Source organism: Vidua macroura, chromosome 28 (assembly GCF_024509145.1).
Source record: "Vidua macroura isolate BioBank_ID:100142 chromosome 28, ASM2450914v1, whole genome shotgun sequence".
Lineage (NCBI taxonomy): Eukaryota > Metazoa > Chordata > Aves > Passeriformes > Viduidae > Vidua > Vidua macroura.
Window position 1 is genome coordinate 1,634,003 of NC_071598.1, and position 13,021 is coordinate 1,647,023.

A 13,021-nucleotide genomic window follows, 5' to 3' on the forward strand; every position below is an offset into this window, starting at 1 on the left:
GACCCATCCCCCCCCCTTCCCCTGAGCTGGATCGGTGGGGGGGGGGGGGGGGTCTGAGCCACTTCTTGGGGTCCCGTGGGGGGACAGAGGCGCGTGACACGGCCGGTGGCGACCGCACAGAGTTTATTGAAACACCTCCAGCACAGCACAGGGATGCTCGGGGACGGGGAGCCGGTTGTTGTACAGCGTGCAGGGGGGGACACAGAGACGGGGGGCGGGCACCCCGGGCGGGGGGGGGCCGCACGCAAGCGCCATGCTGCCGACGGCTCATGCGGGGGGCGGCGGGTTGGGGGGGCACGGGGAGGGCGGTTCAGATCCGTTCTCCCCTTCCCCGGCTCCTCCGGCTGCCTCCGGGGCCGCGGGGCCGGGGTCTGGGGCGGTGCAGGGTGGCGGAGCAGCGAGGGACAGGACACGGGGGCACGCCCAGGGTCCCCCACGCCACTGCAGCCCCGCGCCGGCGGGGGCGGGGATCCCTGTCTGAGCACCCCCCGTCCCCGGGAGCAGTTCAAAACCGGGGGGGTGCTTCCAATAATCTCCCTGAACCCCCTGGAGTGGCCGGGGAGCCCCAGTCCCGGCTGGCAGGGCAGGGGCTCCCCGGGGAGCTGCGTGAGCCTGGGGCGGGGGGATGCGGGGGACGCCGGAGGGGAAGGGGGTCCCGCAGCGGCTGCGCGGAGCAGGGCAGAGCGCGGGGCTCACGCCAGCGAGGACGCTGCTGGTCGGCCAGTCCAGGAGATGAAGGCTTCCTCCCTCGGGGCGCACAGCGGCGCGGGCTCTGCCTCCTTGCCGGACCAGCGTCCCGCCGGCTCCTTCCTCGGGGCACCGCCCGGATCCCCCGGGCCCAGCCGTGTCCTCCACCCACCAGCGTCCGTGGGAGAAGCCCCCGCGGCGAGCGCCCGTCCCCCTGCCCGGCCCTGCCCGCCTTCGCCCCTTAACGCCCCACGCTGATGTTGCACGTCTTGCAGCTGGGGTCCTTTTTGGCGTTGGCGGTGGAGAGGCTCATGAGCTGGTGGCCGCTGATCTCCCCCAGCACGCCGAGGCTCAGGTCCACCGGCTCCGTGTAAATGACCTCCAGGATGCTGTCCTGGGCGTGGCGGTACACCAGCTCGCCCTCCTCCACGCAGCACGTCAGGAACTTGTTGGAGGAAATGTCCAGCTGGGGAAGGCGCTCCCGGCAGAAGAGATCCCCGGAGGAGCCCTTGGGCGCCAGGACCAGCACGACGTAGTGGTAGGCGGTGTACATGCAGTAGAAGTCCGCGAAGTAGAGGTTGGTGTTGGGGTTGAAGAGGCGCTGGGCCGGGATTTGGAAGCGGTACCGGCCGTAGGGCGAGTCCTGCGGGGGCTGCCCGGTGTTGAACTCGGTGTTGCAGCTGAAGAAGATGCCGTGCAGCATCCCGCTGGTGGGCGAGCCGTGGCTCCCGCTGTTGTCCTTCAGCGACGGCTTCATCACGTTCCCGCAGTGCATCCTGCCACGAGGAGGAGGAGGAGGAGGAGGAGGAGGAGGAGGAGGAGGAGGGACACACAGACAGGCACAGGCAGGGTCAGGGAATGCGCTCCGGGAGCGGGGAGCGCGGGGAATGGGGCCGGGGGTACCTGACGTGCTGGAAATACTCCTTGTGCTGGTTGCGGTAGAAGACGGAGAAGCGCAGCATGCGGCCGGCAATCAGCTCTGCTTTCTCCTGCAGCTGGGCTAGGTGCTCCTTGGCGTAGTCTGGGGACGGGCACGGGGACATCAGGGCGTCTCCATCCCCCTCCAGCAGCCCATCCCTGCCCGCAGCTCCCCGCACCTCCTGCCTCCCACTCATCAGCTGCCGCTCCAACCGGCCCGGCTTGTGCCAGCTCCCGGCATCGCCCCCGTCCTCCTCCGGGCTCCCAGCATTTCCCCCATCCTCTCTCCCGGCTCGTGGCTCCCGACATCACCCCCGATTTCCCCCGTGGCTCCCAGCACTGACCTCCTCTTGCTCCCAGCTCCTGGGATCGCCCCTGTTCTCCCTCCCTGCTCCCGACTCCAGGCACCATCCCCGTCCTCCCTCTCAGCTCCAGGCACTGCCCTCTTCCCTCTTCCCTCTCCCAGCTCCAGGCATCAACCCCATCCTCCCTCCTGGCTCCCAACTCTGGGCTTTGCCCCTGTCCTCCTCATCCTCCCGGCTCCCAGCATCGCCTCCATCCTTCCTCCCAGCTCCCGGGACCGTCCCCATCCCCCGGCCCAGCTCCTGACTCCAGGAGCATCCATCCCGTCCTCCCTCCTGGCTCCCAGCATCGCGCCCGTCCTCCTCCCAGCTCCCGGCGCCTGGGATCGCCCCCATCCTCCCTCCGGGCTCCCGGGAACACCCCCATCGTCCCTCCCGGCTCGGTCCCGCTCACCCCCGGTGCAGAACTCCACGGTCTCGCTCCAGCCGGACACCAGGTACTCGCCGTCGCTCTGTTTGACCGCCGTCTGCACGGCCACGCTGTACTCGGTGCGGGGGCTCAGGAACCAGTGGCCCCGCACCGTCATGGGCAGCGGCACCGCCTTGGCCACCAGCTTGGTGGGGACATCCTGTTCCGAGCGGTGAGGGTCAGGCGGGACAGCGTCCCCGCACCCCCACCCTGCTCCGCGGAGATGCTGCCGGGTACCACACCCCCCAAAATATCCACGGAGACCCCCCCCCCCCCAAAACACCGTGGTGGCGCGTCTCGGGATACCCCCACACACCCTCTGTCCCCACAGCGCTCCCCCGCCCCTGTCCCCAAACATGTCCCTGCTGCCATGGGGACACAGGGTCCCCGAGGTGGGGGTGGTCTCGGGGTGCCCCCGCTCCCGGTGGCATCTCGCGGTGTCAATAGGCCACGGAGCAGCTCCGCAGTGCAGAGCCGTTTCTGTGGCAACGGCGGATGCTGAAGTCGGGAGATGGAGGGGAAAAAAAATATCCCACCCCCCACACACACCCCTTATTATTGGGGAGGAGAGAAAAAAAAATAATGTTAAACATTAAATAGCATCACCGTGGCAACGGCGCTGCTAAAAACGGCCCGAATTAGTGACTCGCGGCACGGGGAGGGGGAGCAGGAGCAGCTCAGCTCCCCCGCGGGGGCTCAGCGGGGTCCGTCACCCCCCGATCCCCATCCCAGTCTCCTCCGCCAGCGTGTCCCGTGAGGGGAATGACCCAAATTCAGCACTAGAGAGGGCTAAGAGCCAGTTCCTCCCTCCCAGCCGCGTCTGCTCTCCCCGGGCAGGGGGTCCCGCGTCCTCCCCCGGCTCACCCGGTGCTTGAACTTGTTGGAATTCTTGTTCTCCTTCTTGTTGAGGTCGATGAAGTAGTGGGTGACCCTCTCCAGGTCCCCCTTCTCCATAGCCCAGGAGATGCGGAAGGAATCGCAGGTGATGTTGTTGATCTCGATGTTTTTGGGGGTGGAGAGCAGCTCCATGGCCGGAGGGGCTGAGCTCCTGCCGGGGGCACAGCGCGGGGTTTGGGGGTGCCGAGCCCCCTCTCGCTGCCCACGCCGGCGCTGCCAAGGCCGCCCGCGGCGGAGCAGATGGCACCGGGGTGGAAAAGCGGCCGGGAGCCAGGAATAGGCAGCGCAGGCAGGAGCAGGCAGCGGGACGCCGGGAACAAGCCCGGTCGGGTGCGGGGGCCCCGGCCGCTCCCCCGGGTGCCGCGGGGCCCCGGCGCGACGCCAGCGGGCGTTTCGGGGTTTGCTCAACACCGGGTGGGGAAAGAAAAACAAGGGGAGAGCCGAGGGAGTTGCTGGGAGAGGGGAGGGTTGGACGCAGGCACTGGAAAAGCTGGATCCGCCTTTGCCCCGGCCCGTGCCTCAGTTTCCCTGCACCCCCAGGAAGGCGCTCTGGGGGGTGGGCGATGCTCGTGGATGGGGGGGGGGGGACACGGAGTCACATCCGTGGCACGGGGCTGGAAGAGAGCGTGCCCCCCCCCAACCTTTCAGCCCGGGTTTGTGCGGGGGCAGCCGTGGCACCGCGGGGCTGCCAACGTGCCACCGCCCCCCCCCCACCACCCCCCACACACACACACCGTGTGCCCACGGCCACCCACGCCGGGCTCAGCCGTGCGTGTCCCCGTCACTCGGCACCCACGGCCACCCACGGCCACGTGTCCCCCCCATCTGCGCACCCCCAGGCACCCCAAAGCCGCTGTCACCCCGCGCGTCCCCCCCACCCCCCCCAACCAAAGCCCTTGGGCACGGCAGAAGGTCACCGCTCTGGGGACAAGGTGCCACCTCGCTGCCCCGTTCCCGTGCCCGGCGGTGGCGCAGGAATTCCGCACCGCGATTGTGCCAGCTGGATCGTGTCACCGTGTCCCCAGCGCCTCATGTCCCCCACGAGCCCTCGGCGACCACCCCCCCCCTCCGTGTCCCCCTGCCCTCCGGGCATCCCTCGGCGATGCCACCGGGATGTCGCCCCAACGCCACCGGGGTTTGGTGGCTGCTCCGGTGTCACCGTGCCGGTGAGGCCCTTACCTGGCCGTGCCGGGGGGCTGCCGGTGGAGCGGCAGGGCAGGACAGAGAGCCCCGGCGGGGCTGATCCAAGCGGGAAGGACGGAGGATGCCGGAGGGATCGAGGTGGTACCCGGCGATGCCGCGTCGCTGCCTGCGGCTGATGCGACTGGGATCCTCCCAGCCAGCTCGGAAATAGCAAACACCCTCCAGAGGAGGGAGAGGAGAGGGGAGAAAAAAAAAAAAAAAAAAAAGAAGGGAAAAATAGATATCCAAGGAGCTGGGAGAGAAGGGGGAGGAAGGAAAAACCTCCCGGCTCTGCCAATGGCATGGAGGGATGCGTGCGGCGTCAGGTGATGGAGGCAGAGTGGGATGTGGGTGCAGATTGGGGGTGGGTGGTGGGCAGGTTCTGCCTGTTCCCCCCATTTTTGGGGCCGGGGCGGGGGGAGGGTGTCCCGCTTGTGCCGCTTGCGGGACAGTGGGGACAGCCCCTCCCGGCCCCCAAAATGGGATGGGTGAGGTGCGTGGGAGTGCTGGTACCCACACAGCACCCCCGCGGGAATGGGGTGCAGAGCCCACGGCGGGCGGACGGACGGACGGACGGACTTTTTGTTTTGCATAGTAGTAAACACCCTTCTTGGAGGGACAAAGCTTTTTTCGGGTGGGCGGGTGGGAGAACACCCCAAAAACCTCATTGCCCCCCAGATTTCTGAGAAGGGGTGCCCACGCATGAACCCCCTCTGTGGGGGATGCCGGCTGTGGGGCTGCAGAGGACCCTGAGGGGGTGGTCGCACTGCAGGAATCCCGTGAGGGTGTTAAACGAAAGGCTGAGTGACCCCCCCAAAAAATGTCCCCCCAGCGCTACCCCCGGTGCCCAGTCCGGAGAGCCGGGCACTGCCCGTCACAAAGATGGCGCCGCCGCCTTCACACTGGATCGGGCAATGCCAACCACAAAGATGGCAGCTCATTGCCAAACCCGCCGTGCCCTCAGCAAAGATGGCGGCGGCAGCGTCGCTACAGGAAGGGCGCGCCGTGCGTGACGCATGCGCAGTGGGGGCGGCGAGCCCGTGGCTGCCCGGGCAGGGTGAGGGGCGGCGTGGCGGGAGAGGGGGAGGATTTTTGGGGGGTCGAGGGGGTCCTGAGGGGCGCGCGAGGAGGGGCAGCGAGGAGGGGTGCTCCCCCTGGGGAGCGGGGGGAGAGTGCGTCCGCTTTGGGGGTGCATAAGGGGGCGGGAATGCTGGGGAGAGGGGTGAGAGGGGGACAAGGAGGGGGCTGAGATCCCTGGGGAGGGGGCGCAGGGGGGCCCTGGGGGTGCGAGGCCCGTGAGGAGGGGGCTGCGAGGGGGTTCGGGGGGGCCGTGAGTGGGTCATGGGGGTCCGAACCCCTGGGGAGGGGGACAAGGGGGCGCTGGGGGGAACGGGGGGGGCTGAGAGCCCTGGGGAGGGGGACAAGGGGGTCCTGTTTGGGGTGTATGGGGGGGCTGAGACCCTGGGGAGGGGGACAGGGGGTCCTGTTTGGGGTGTATGGGGGGGCTGAGACCCTGGGGAGGGGGACAGGGGGGTCCTGTTTGGGGTGTATGGGGGGGCTGAGAGCCCCGGGGAGGGGGACAGGGGGGTCCTGTTTGGGGTGTATGGGGGGGCTGAGACCCTGGGGAGGGGGCTACACGTGGATCCTATTTGGGGGTGCAGGGTGTTCATTATTGGAGTGGGTGTAGGACTGAGCTGTATTTAGGGTCCATTATTGGGGTTAGGGTAGGACTGAGCCCTTTTGGGGTTCGTTATAGGGGTGGGTGTAGGACTGAGCCCTGTTTGGGGTCCATTATTGGCGTTAGGGTAGGACTGAGCTGTATTTAGGGTTCATTATTAGGGTCAGTGTAGGACTGAGCCCTGTTTGGGGTCTGTTATTGACGTGGGTGTAGGACTGAGCCCTTTTGGGGTCCATTACTGGGGTCAGTGTAGGACTGAGCCCTGTTTGGGGTCCGTTATTGACGTGGGTGTAGGACTGAGCTGTGTTTAGGGTCCATTATTAGGGTCAGTGTAGGACTGAGCCATATTTGGGGTCCGTTATTGATGTGGGTGTAGGACTGAGCCCTGTTTGGGGTCCATTATTAGGGTCAGTGTAGGACTGAGCCATATTTGGGGTCTGTTATTCGGGTCAGTGTAGGACTGAGCCCTGTTTGGGGTCTGTTATTGACGTGGGTGTAGGACTGAGCTGTATTTAGGGTCCATTATTAGGGTTAGGCTAGGACTGAGCCCAGTTTGGGGTTCGTGATTGGGGTCAGTGTAGGACTGAGCCCTGTTTGGTGTCCATTATTGGGGTTAGGGTAGGACTGAGCCATATTTGGGGTCTGTTATTGGGGTGGGTGTAGGACTGAGCCCTGTTTTGGGTCCGTTATTGATGCGGGTGTAGGACTGAGCTGTATTTAGGGCCCATTATTAGGGTCAGTGTAGGACTGAGCCATATTTGGGGTCCATTATTAGGGTTTGGGTAGGACTGAGCCCTGTTTGGGGTTCATTATTGGGGTGGGTGTAGGACTGAGCCCTCTTTGGGGTTCATTATTTGGGTTAGGGTAGGACTGAGCCGTATTTGGGGGTGCAGGGGTCCATTACTGAGCACTGTTTGGGGTCCGTTATTGACGTGGGTGTAGGACTGGGCTGTATTTAGGGTCCATTATTAGGGTTAGGGTAGGACTGAGCCCTGTTTGGAGTTCCTTATTGGGGTCAGTGTAGGACTGAGCCCTGTTTGGGGTTTGTTATTGGGGTCGGTGTAGGACTGAGCCCTGTTTGGTGTCCATTACTGGGGTCAGTGTAGGACTGAGCCCTGTTTGGGGTCCGTTATTGACATGGGTGTAGGACTGAGCTGTATTTAGGGTCCATTATTAGGGTTAGGGTAGGACTGAGCCCAGTTTGGGGTCCATTATTGACGTGGGTGTAGGACTGAGCCCTGTTTGGTGTCCATTACTGGGGTCAGTGTAGGACTGAGCCCTGTTTGGGGTCCGTTATTGACGCGGGTGTAGGACTGAGCTGTATTTAGGGTCCATTATTAGGGTCAGTGTAGGACTGAGCCATATTTGGGGTCCATTATTAGGGTTTGGGTAGGACTGAGCCCTGTTTGGGGTTCATTATTGGGGTGGGTGTAGGACTGAGCCCTCTTTGGGGTTCATTATTTGGGTTAGGGTAGGACTGAGCCGTATTTGGGGGTGCAGGGGTCCATTACTGAGCCCTGTTTGGGGTCCGTTATTGGGGTCAGTGTAGGACTGAGCCCTGTTTGGTGTCCATTACTGGGGTCAGTGTAGGACTGAGCCCTGTTTGGGGTCCGTTATTGACGCGGGTGTAGGACTGAGCTGTATTTAGGGTCCATTATTAGGGTCAGTGTAGGACTGAGCCCTGCTCGGGGTGCAGCACCCCTCTGAGCCCCCCCTGAGCACGCCCCCTCCCCGCAGGATGGCCGAGGGGGGCTCTGGCAGCTCCGGCTCCCCGGGCAGCCTCCGCCCGGGGCTCCGGGGGGTGCTGGGCCGGCGCCCCGCTGCCCCCCCACTCAGCCCCGGCCGCCTGCCCTCCATCCGCTCCCGAGACCTCACCCTGGGCGGCGTCAAAAAGGTGAGACCCCCCCCCCACCTCTTTTCATCCCCAAATTGGGGGTCACATCCACAAATTGGGGTGGGTGGGTTTGGGGATGATTTTTGGGTTTTTTTTTTTTGCCCACAGAAAACTTTCGCCCCCAACATCATCGGCAGGAAGATCAAGGAGGAGTGAGTGGCCAACGGGGCGGGCAGGGGGGGATTGGCCCAAAATTGGGGGGGCACAGGGATGGGTTGGGGTCTGCAGCATCTCTGTGAGCAGGGGGCAGCGGGAACTGGGCCTGGTTGGTCGGGAGGAGGGAGAGGGGATCCCGTTGATCCGTACAAATATCCCAAATACCCGTGGAAACGTCTGAGATATCCGTGGAAATGTCCCCAAATATCCACGGAGATTCTCAGAAATTTGTATAAATATCCATGGAAATTCTGAGAAATCCGTATAAATACCCCAAATATCCACGGAAATTCTCAGAAATTTGCATAAATGTCCATCAAAATTCTCAGAAATCCATAGAAATATCCCAAATATCCATGGAAATGTCTGAGATATCCGTGGAAATATCCCCAAATATCCACAGAGATTCTGAGAAATTTGTATAAATATCTATGGAAATTCTGAAAAATCCATACCAATACCCCAAATATCCATGGAAATTCTCAGAAATCCATACAAATATCCCAAATATTCATGGAAATTCTCAGAAATCCATACAAATATCCATGGAAATTCTCAGAAATCCATATCAATATCCCAAATATCCATATCAATATCCCAAATATCCATATCAATATCCCAAATATCCACACAAGTGCCTCTGGGTGCTGTCCAGGGGTCTCGTCCCGACGTTGCCCGTGTCGTGGCAGGGCCGTGGGGCAGGGCTAGGGGTGATGTGCCCGCCGTGCCCCCCGTGCCCCCCGTGCCCCCTGTGCCCCCCAGGCCCCGCGAGGACGTGTCGGTGAAGAAGGAGAAGAAGGAGCGCGAGCGGCAGCGGGACGGGCACGGCCGCGGCCGCAACCGGCCCGAGGTCATCCAGTCCCACTCCATCTTCGAGCAGGGCCCTGCTGAAATGATGAAGAAGAAAGGTAAGGGGAGCTTCCCTCTGGGGTTTTTTTGGGGGGGGGTCCCCACCTTGGGGTGACCCTGGGCTGCTGCTGTGTCCCCAGCGGGCTCCTGGGACAGGACCGTGGACGTGTCCGACTTCGGCCCTTCCCACATCATCAACATCAAGAAGGAGAAGAGGGAGACAGACGAGGAGACCAAGCAGATCCTGCGGATGCTGCAGAAGGACGATGTCAGTGGGCATGGAAGGGGGTGGCTCTGGTGTCACCGGGGGGTGCTGAGTGTCCCCTGTGCCCCCAGGGGGGTGCTGGGTGTCCCCTGTGCCCCCAGGGGGGTGCTGAGTGTCCCCTGTGTCCCCAGGGGGGTGCTGAGTGTCCCCTGTGCCACCGGGGTGTGCTGGGTGTCCCCTGTGCCTCCAGGGTGATGCTGAGTGTCCCCTGTGTCCCCAGGGGGGTGCTGAGTGTCCCCTGTGCCACCGGGGTGATGCTGAGTGTCCCCTGTGTCCCCAGGGCAGTGCTGAGTGTCCCCTGTGCCACCAGGGCAGTGCTGAGTGTCCCCTGTGTCCCCAGGCAGTGCTGAGTGTCCCCTGTGCCCCCAGGGCAGTGCTGAGTGTCCCCTGTGCCACCAGGGGGGTGCTGAGTGTCCCCTGTGCCACCAGAGCGGTTCTGAATGTCCCCTGTGCCCCAGGGCAGTGCTGAGTGTCCCCTGTGCCCCCCGGGCAGTGCTGAGTGTCCCTTGTGTCTCTGGGCAGTGCTGAGTGTCCCCTGTGTCCCTGGGCAGTGCTGAGTGTCCCCTGTGCCCCCAGGCAGTGCTGAGTGTCCCCTGTGTCCCCGGGCAGTGCTGGGTGTCCCCTGTGTCCCCAGGGGGGTGCTGAGTGTCCCCTGTGTCCCTGGGCAGTGCTGAGTGTCCCCTGTGTCCCCGGGCAGTGCTGGGTGTCCCCTGTGTCCCCAGGGGGGTGCTGAGTGTCCCCTGTGTCCCTGGGCAGTGCTGAGTGTCCCCTGTGTCCCTGGGCAGTGCTGAGTGTCCCCTGTGTCCCTGGGCAGTGCTGGGTGTCCTCTGTGCCACCGGGGCAGTGCTGAGTGTCCCCTGGGCAGTGCTGAGTGTCCCCTGTGTCCCAGGGTGATGCTGAGTGTCCCCTGTGCCCCTGGGTGATGCTGAGTGTCCCCTGTGTCCCTGGGTGATGCTGAGTGTCCCCTGTGTCCCCAGGGCAGTGCTGAGTGTCCCCTGTGCCCCCAGGCAGTCCTGGGTGTCCCCTGTGCCCCCAGGGTGATGCTGAGTGTCCCCTGTGCCCCAGGGTGATGCTGAGTGTCCCCTGTGCCCCCAGGCAGTCCTGGGTGTCCCCTGTGTCCCCAGGGCAGTGCTGAGTGTCCCCTGTGTCCCTGGGCAGTGCTGGGTGTCCTCTGTGCCACCAGGGCAGTGCCGAGTGTCCCCTGTGCCCCAGGGTGATGCTGAGTGTCCCCTGTGCCCCCAGGCAGTCCTGGGTGTCCCCTGTGCCCCCAGGGCAGTGCTGAGTGTCCCCTGTGCCATTGGGGGGGTGCTGAGTGTCCCCTGTGCCACCAGGGCAGTCCTGGGTGTCCCCTGTGCCCCTGGGCACTGCTGAGTGTCCCCTGTGTCCCCAGGGTGATGCTGAGTGTCCCCGGGCAGTGCTGAGTGTCCCCTGTGTCCCCAGGGCAGTGCTGAGTGTCCCCTGTGTCCCCCGGGCACTGCTGAGTGTCCCCTGTGTCCCCGCAGTTCCTGGATGACCCGGGGCTGAAGAACGACATCCGGAACAAGCCGGTGCAGCTGCCCCTGGCCCACTCGGGGTGGCTCTTCAAGGAGGAGGTGGCGGAGCAGGAGGACACGCAGCCGTGGCTCCCTGCCTCCAAGGAGGAGAAGATGGAGCTGGACCCGCCCGCGGTGAAAGGTGGGCTGGGCTGGGCTGGGGACACAGCGGGGACAAGCTGGGGGTGTCCCCCTTTTCCCCGTGCCCACGCACCCCCTGTGCAGTGAAGGAAGAGCCGCGTGAGGAGGATCCCAGGCCTGCCCAGCCCAAGGGCCCCCCCGGCTTCCCGCGGGATGTGTCGGCGGCAGAGCTGCTGCAGCGGCTGAGCCTGGCGGCCGAGGAGGAGCTGCTGTTCCTGCAGCTCCCCGACACCCTGCCCGGGCAGCCGCCCAGCCACGACTCCAAACCCAGCAAATCCGAGCTGCACAGCGAGGACGGGCAGGTGCTGGTGGTGAAGCAGGAGAAGAGCCAGGTAGGGCCACGGTGGGGGTGTCCCCTCGTCCCCTCCCCTTCTGTGGTGTCGTCTCCCCCAAGCCCACGAGCATGTCCTCCCCCATTCCATGGAGTCTTTTCTACCCCATCCCATGATGTCCCTCCATTCCGTGGTGTCACTGTCCCCCCATCCCGTGGCGTCCGTTCCACCCCATCCTGTAATGTCCCTCCATTCCATGGTGTCACTGTCCCCCCCATCCTGTGGTGTCCTTTCCACCCCATCCTGTGATGTCCCTCCATTCCGTGGTGTCACTGTCCCCCCCATCCCGTGGTGTCCTTTCCACCCAATCCTGTGATGTCCCTCCATTCCATAGTGTCACTGTCCCCCCCCATCCCGTGGTGTCCGTTCCACCCCATCCTGTGATGTCCCCCCCTCATCCCGTGGTGTCATCCCCCTGTCTTGTGGTGTCCTTTCTCCTCCAATCCTGTGCTGTCCCCTCAGTCCCGTGGGCTGATCCCAGTCCCAGTGGACTGATCCCAGTCCCATGGTCTGATCCCAATCCTGAGGGCTGATCTCAGTCCCCAGGGCTGATCCCAGTCCCCAGGGCTGATCCCAATCCCCAGGGCTGATTCCAATCCCAGTGGGCTGATCCCAGTCCTGTGCTCTGATCCCAGTCCCAAGGGCTGATCCCAGTCCCCAGGGCTGATCCCAATCCCAGTGGGCTGATCCCAGTCCCCAGGGCTGATCCCAATCCCAGGGCTGATCCCAATCCAGTGGGCTGGTCCCAGTCCTGTGCTCTGATCCCAGTCCCCAGAGCTGATCCCAATCCCATGGGCTGATGCCAGTCCCAGTGTGGGCTGATCCCAGTCCCGAGGGCTGATCCCAATCCCAAGGGCTGATCCCAATCCCATGGGTTGATCCCAGTCCCCATGGCTGACCCCAGTCCCGCTGTGCCCTGGCAGGAGGCGAAGCAGGCAGAGAACATCTGCACCCTGGCCGACCTCCCCGAGGGCCAGGTGGGGAAACTGCTCATCCGAAAGTCAGGAAAAGTGCAGCTGGTGCTGGGCAAAGTCACCCTGGACGTGACCATGGGCACCCCCTGCTCCTTCCTACAGGTATGGAAGGGACACCGGGACCCCATTTGGGGGGTTTCACCCCAATTTAACCCCCCAGGGCGTCGTGCTGCCTCTTGGGCATCCCTTCCCTGTGATAAGGGTGGGGAAGGGTCCTGCTGGTCCCCGCTGGGAGCACTGGGATCTGCCAGAGGCACGGGGCTGCTCACGGGGGGTTTCTGCCCCGCGGAGCAGGAGCTGGTGTCCGTCGGCATCGGGGACAACCGCACGGGCGAGATGATCGTGCTGGGCCACGTGAGGCACAAGCTCGTCTGTTCCCCGGATTTCGAGGCTCTCCTGGAGCACCGGCACCGGTAGCCAAGGGGGTCCCGGCCCCCCCAGCCCCCAGGATGGACCCTCAGCCCCTCCAGATGTGCCTTTGGGACGTGGGGAGGGGGCTCGTGCAGGTGTGGGGCAGAGCCAGCTCCTGCCAGCCCCGCGGCGTGTCCGGCTGTGTCCCCCACACCGGCGGCTTCCCCCCAGTGCCAAACGGGGGTCTCGGGGTGTGGGGGGGCCGTGGTGTGTCCCCCAGCTCTGCGGACACGCTGGTGGGAGCAGGACAAACGTCCTGGGGGGGAAAACCTGGAATAAAACCTCTTTTCCCCCTGTGCCAGTCTTGTTCTGTCACCTCTGCTGGGCCCTGCAA

General features: G+C 64.2%; 2 protein-coding genes across 2 annotated transcripts; one reads left to right on the top strand and one right to left on the bottom strand.

Annotated features, from left to right (window-relative positions):
* Nucleotides 1-106: 106 nt before the first annotated feature.
* On the bottom strand, nt 107-4,673 carry PHYHIP (phytanoyl-CoA 2-hydroxylase interacting protein). Its single transcript, XM_054000702.1, has 5 exons — nt 4,453-4,673; nt 3,241-3,424; nt 2,362-2,536; nt 1,591-1,708; nt 107-1,463 (listed from the first exon to the last, which is right to left on the bottom strand). The coding sequence occupies exons 2-5, from the start codon at nt 3,403-3,405 to the stop codon at nt 929-931; spliced, it is 993 nt and encodes a 330-aa protein (XP_053856677.1). The 5' UTR covers nt 3,406-3,424; nt 4,453-4,673; the 3' UTR covers nt 107-928.
* A 733-nt stretch (nt 4,674-5,406) lies between these two features.
* POLR3D (RNA polymerase III subunit D) lies at nt 5,407-12,985 on the top strand. Its single transcript, XM_054000700.1, has 9 exons — nt 5,407-5,512; nt 7,871-8,027; nt 8,136-8,179; nt 8,946-9,091; nt 9,173-9,300; nt 10,800-10,971; nt 11,055-11,302; nt 12,226-12,378; nt 12,571-12,985. The coding sequence occupies exons 1-9, from the start codon at nt 5,472-5,474 to the stop codon at nt 12,691-12,693; spliced, it is 1,212 nt and encodes a 403-aa protein (XP_053856675.1). The 5' UTR covers nt 5,407-5,471; the 3' UTR covers nt 12,694-12,985.
* The last annotated feature ends 36 nt before the right edge of the window (nt 12,986-13,021 follow it).

Coding starts and splice junctions, on each gene's coding strand:
- PHYHIP (XM_054000702.1), bottom strand. CDS start 3,405: ATGGAGCTGCTCTCCACCCCCAAAAACATCGAGATCAACAACATCACC. Junction 2,537..3,240: donor CCAACAAGTTCAAGCACCGG/GTGAGCCGGGGG, acceptor CGCTCGGAACAG/GATGTCCCCACCAAGCTGGT. Junction 1,464..1,590: donor GAGTATTTCCAGCACGTCAG/GTACCCCCGGCC, acceptor TCCTCGTGGCAG/GATGCACTGCGGGAACGTGA.
- POLR3D (XM_054000700.1), top strand. CDS start 5,472: ATGCGCAGTGGGGGCGGCGAGCCCGTGGCTGCCCGGGCAGG. Junction 8,028..8,135: donor CCCTGGGCGGCGTCAAAAAG/GTGAGACCCCCC, acceptor TTTTGCCCACAG/AAAACTTTCGCCCCCAACAT. Junction 10,972..11,054: donor GGACCCGCCCGCGGTGAAAG/GTGGGCTGGGCT, acceptor CCCCCTGTGCAG/TGAAGGAAGAGCCGCGTGAG.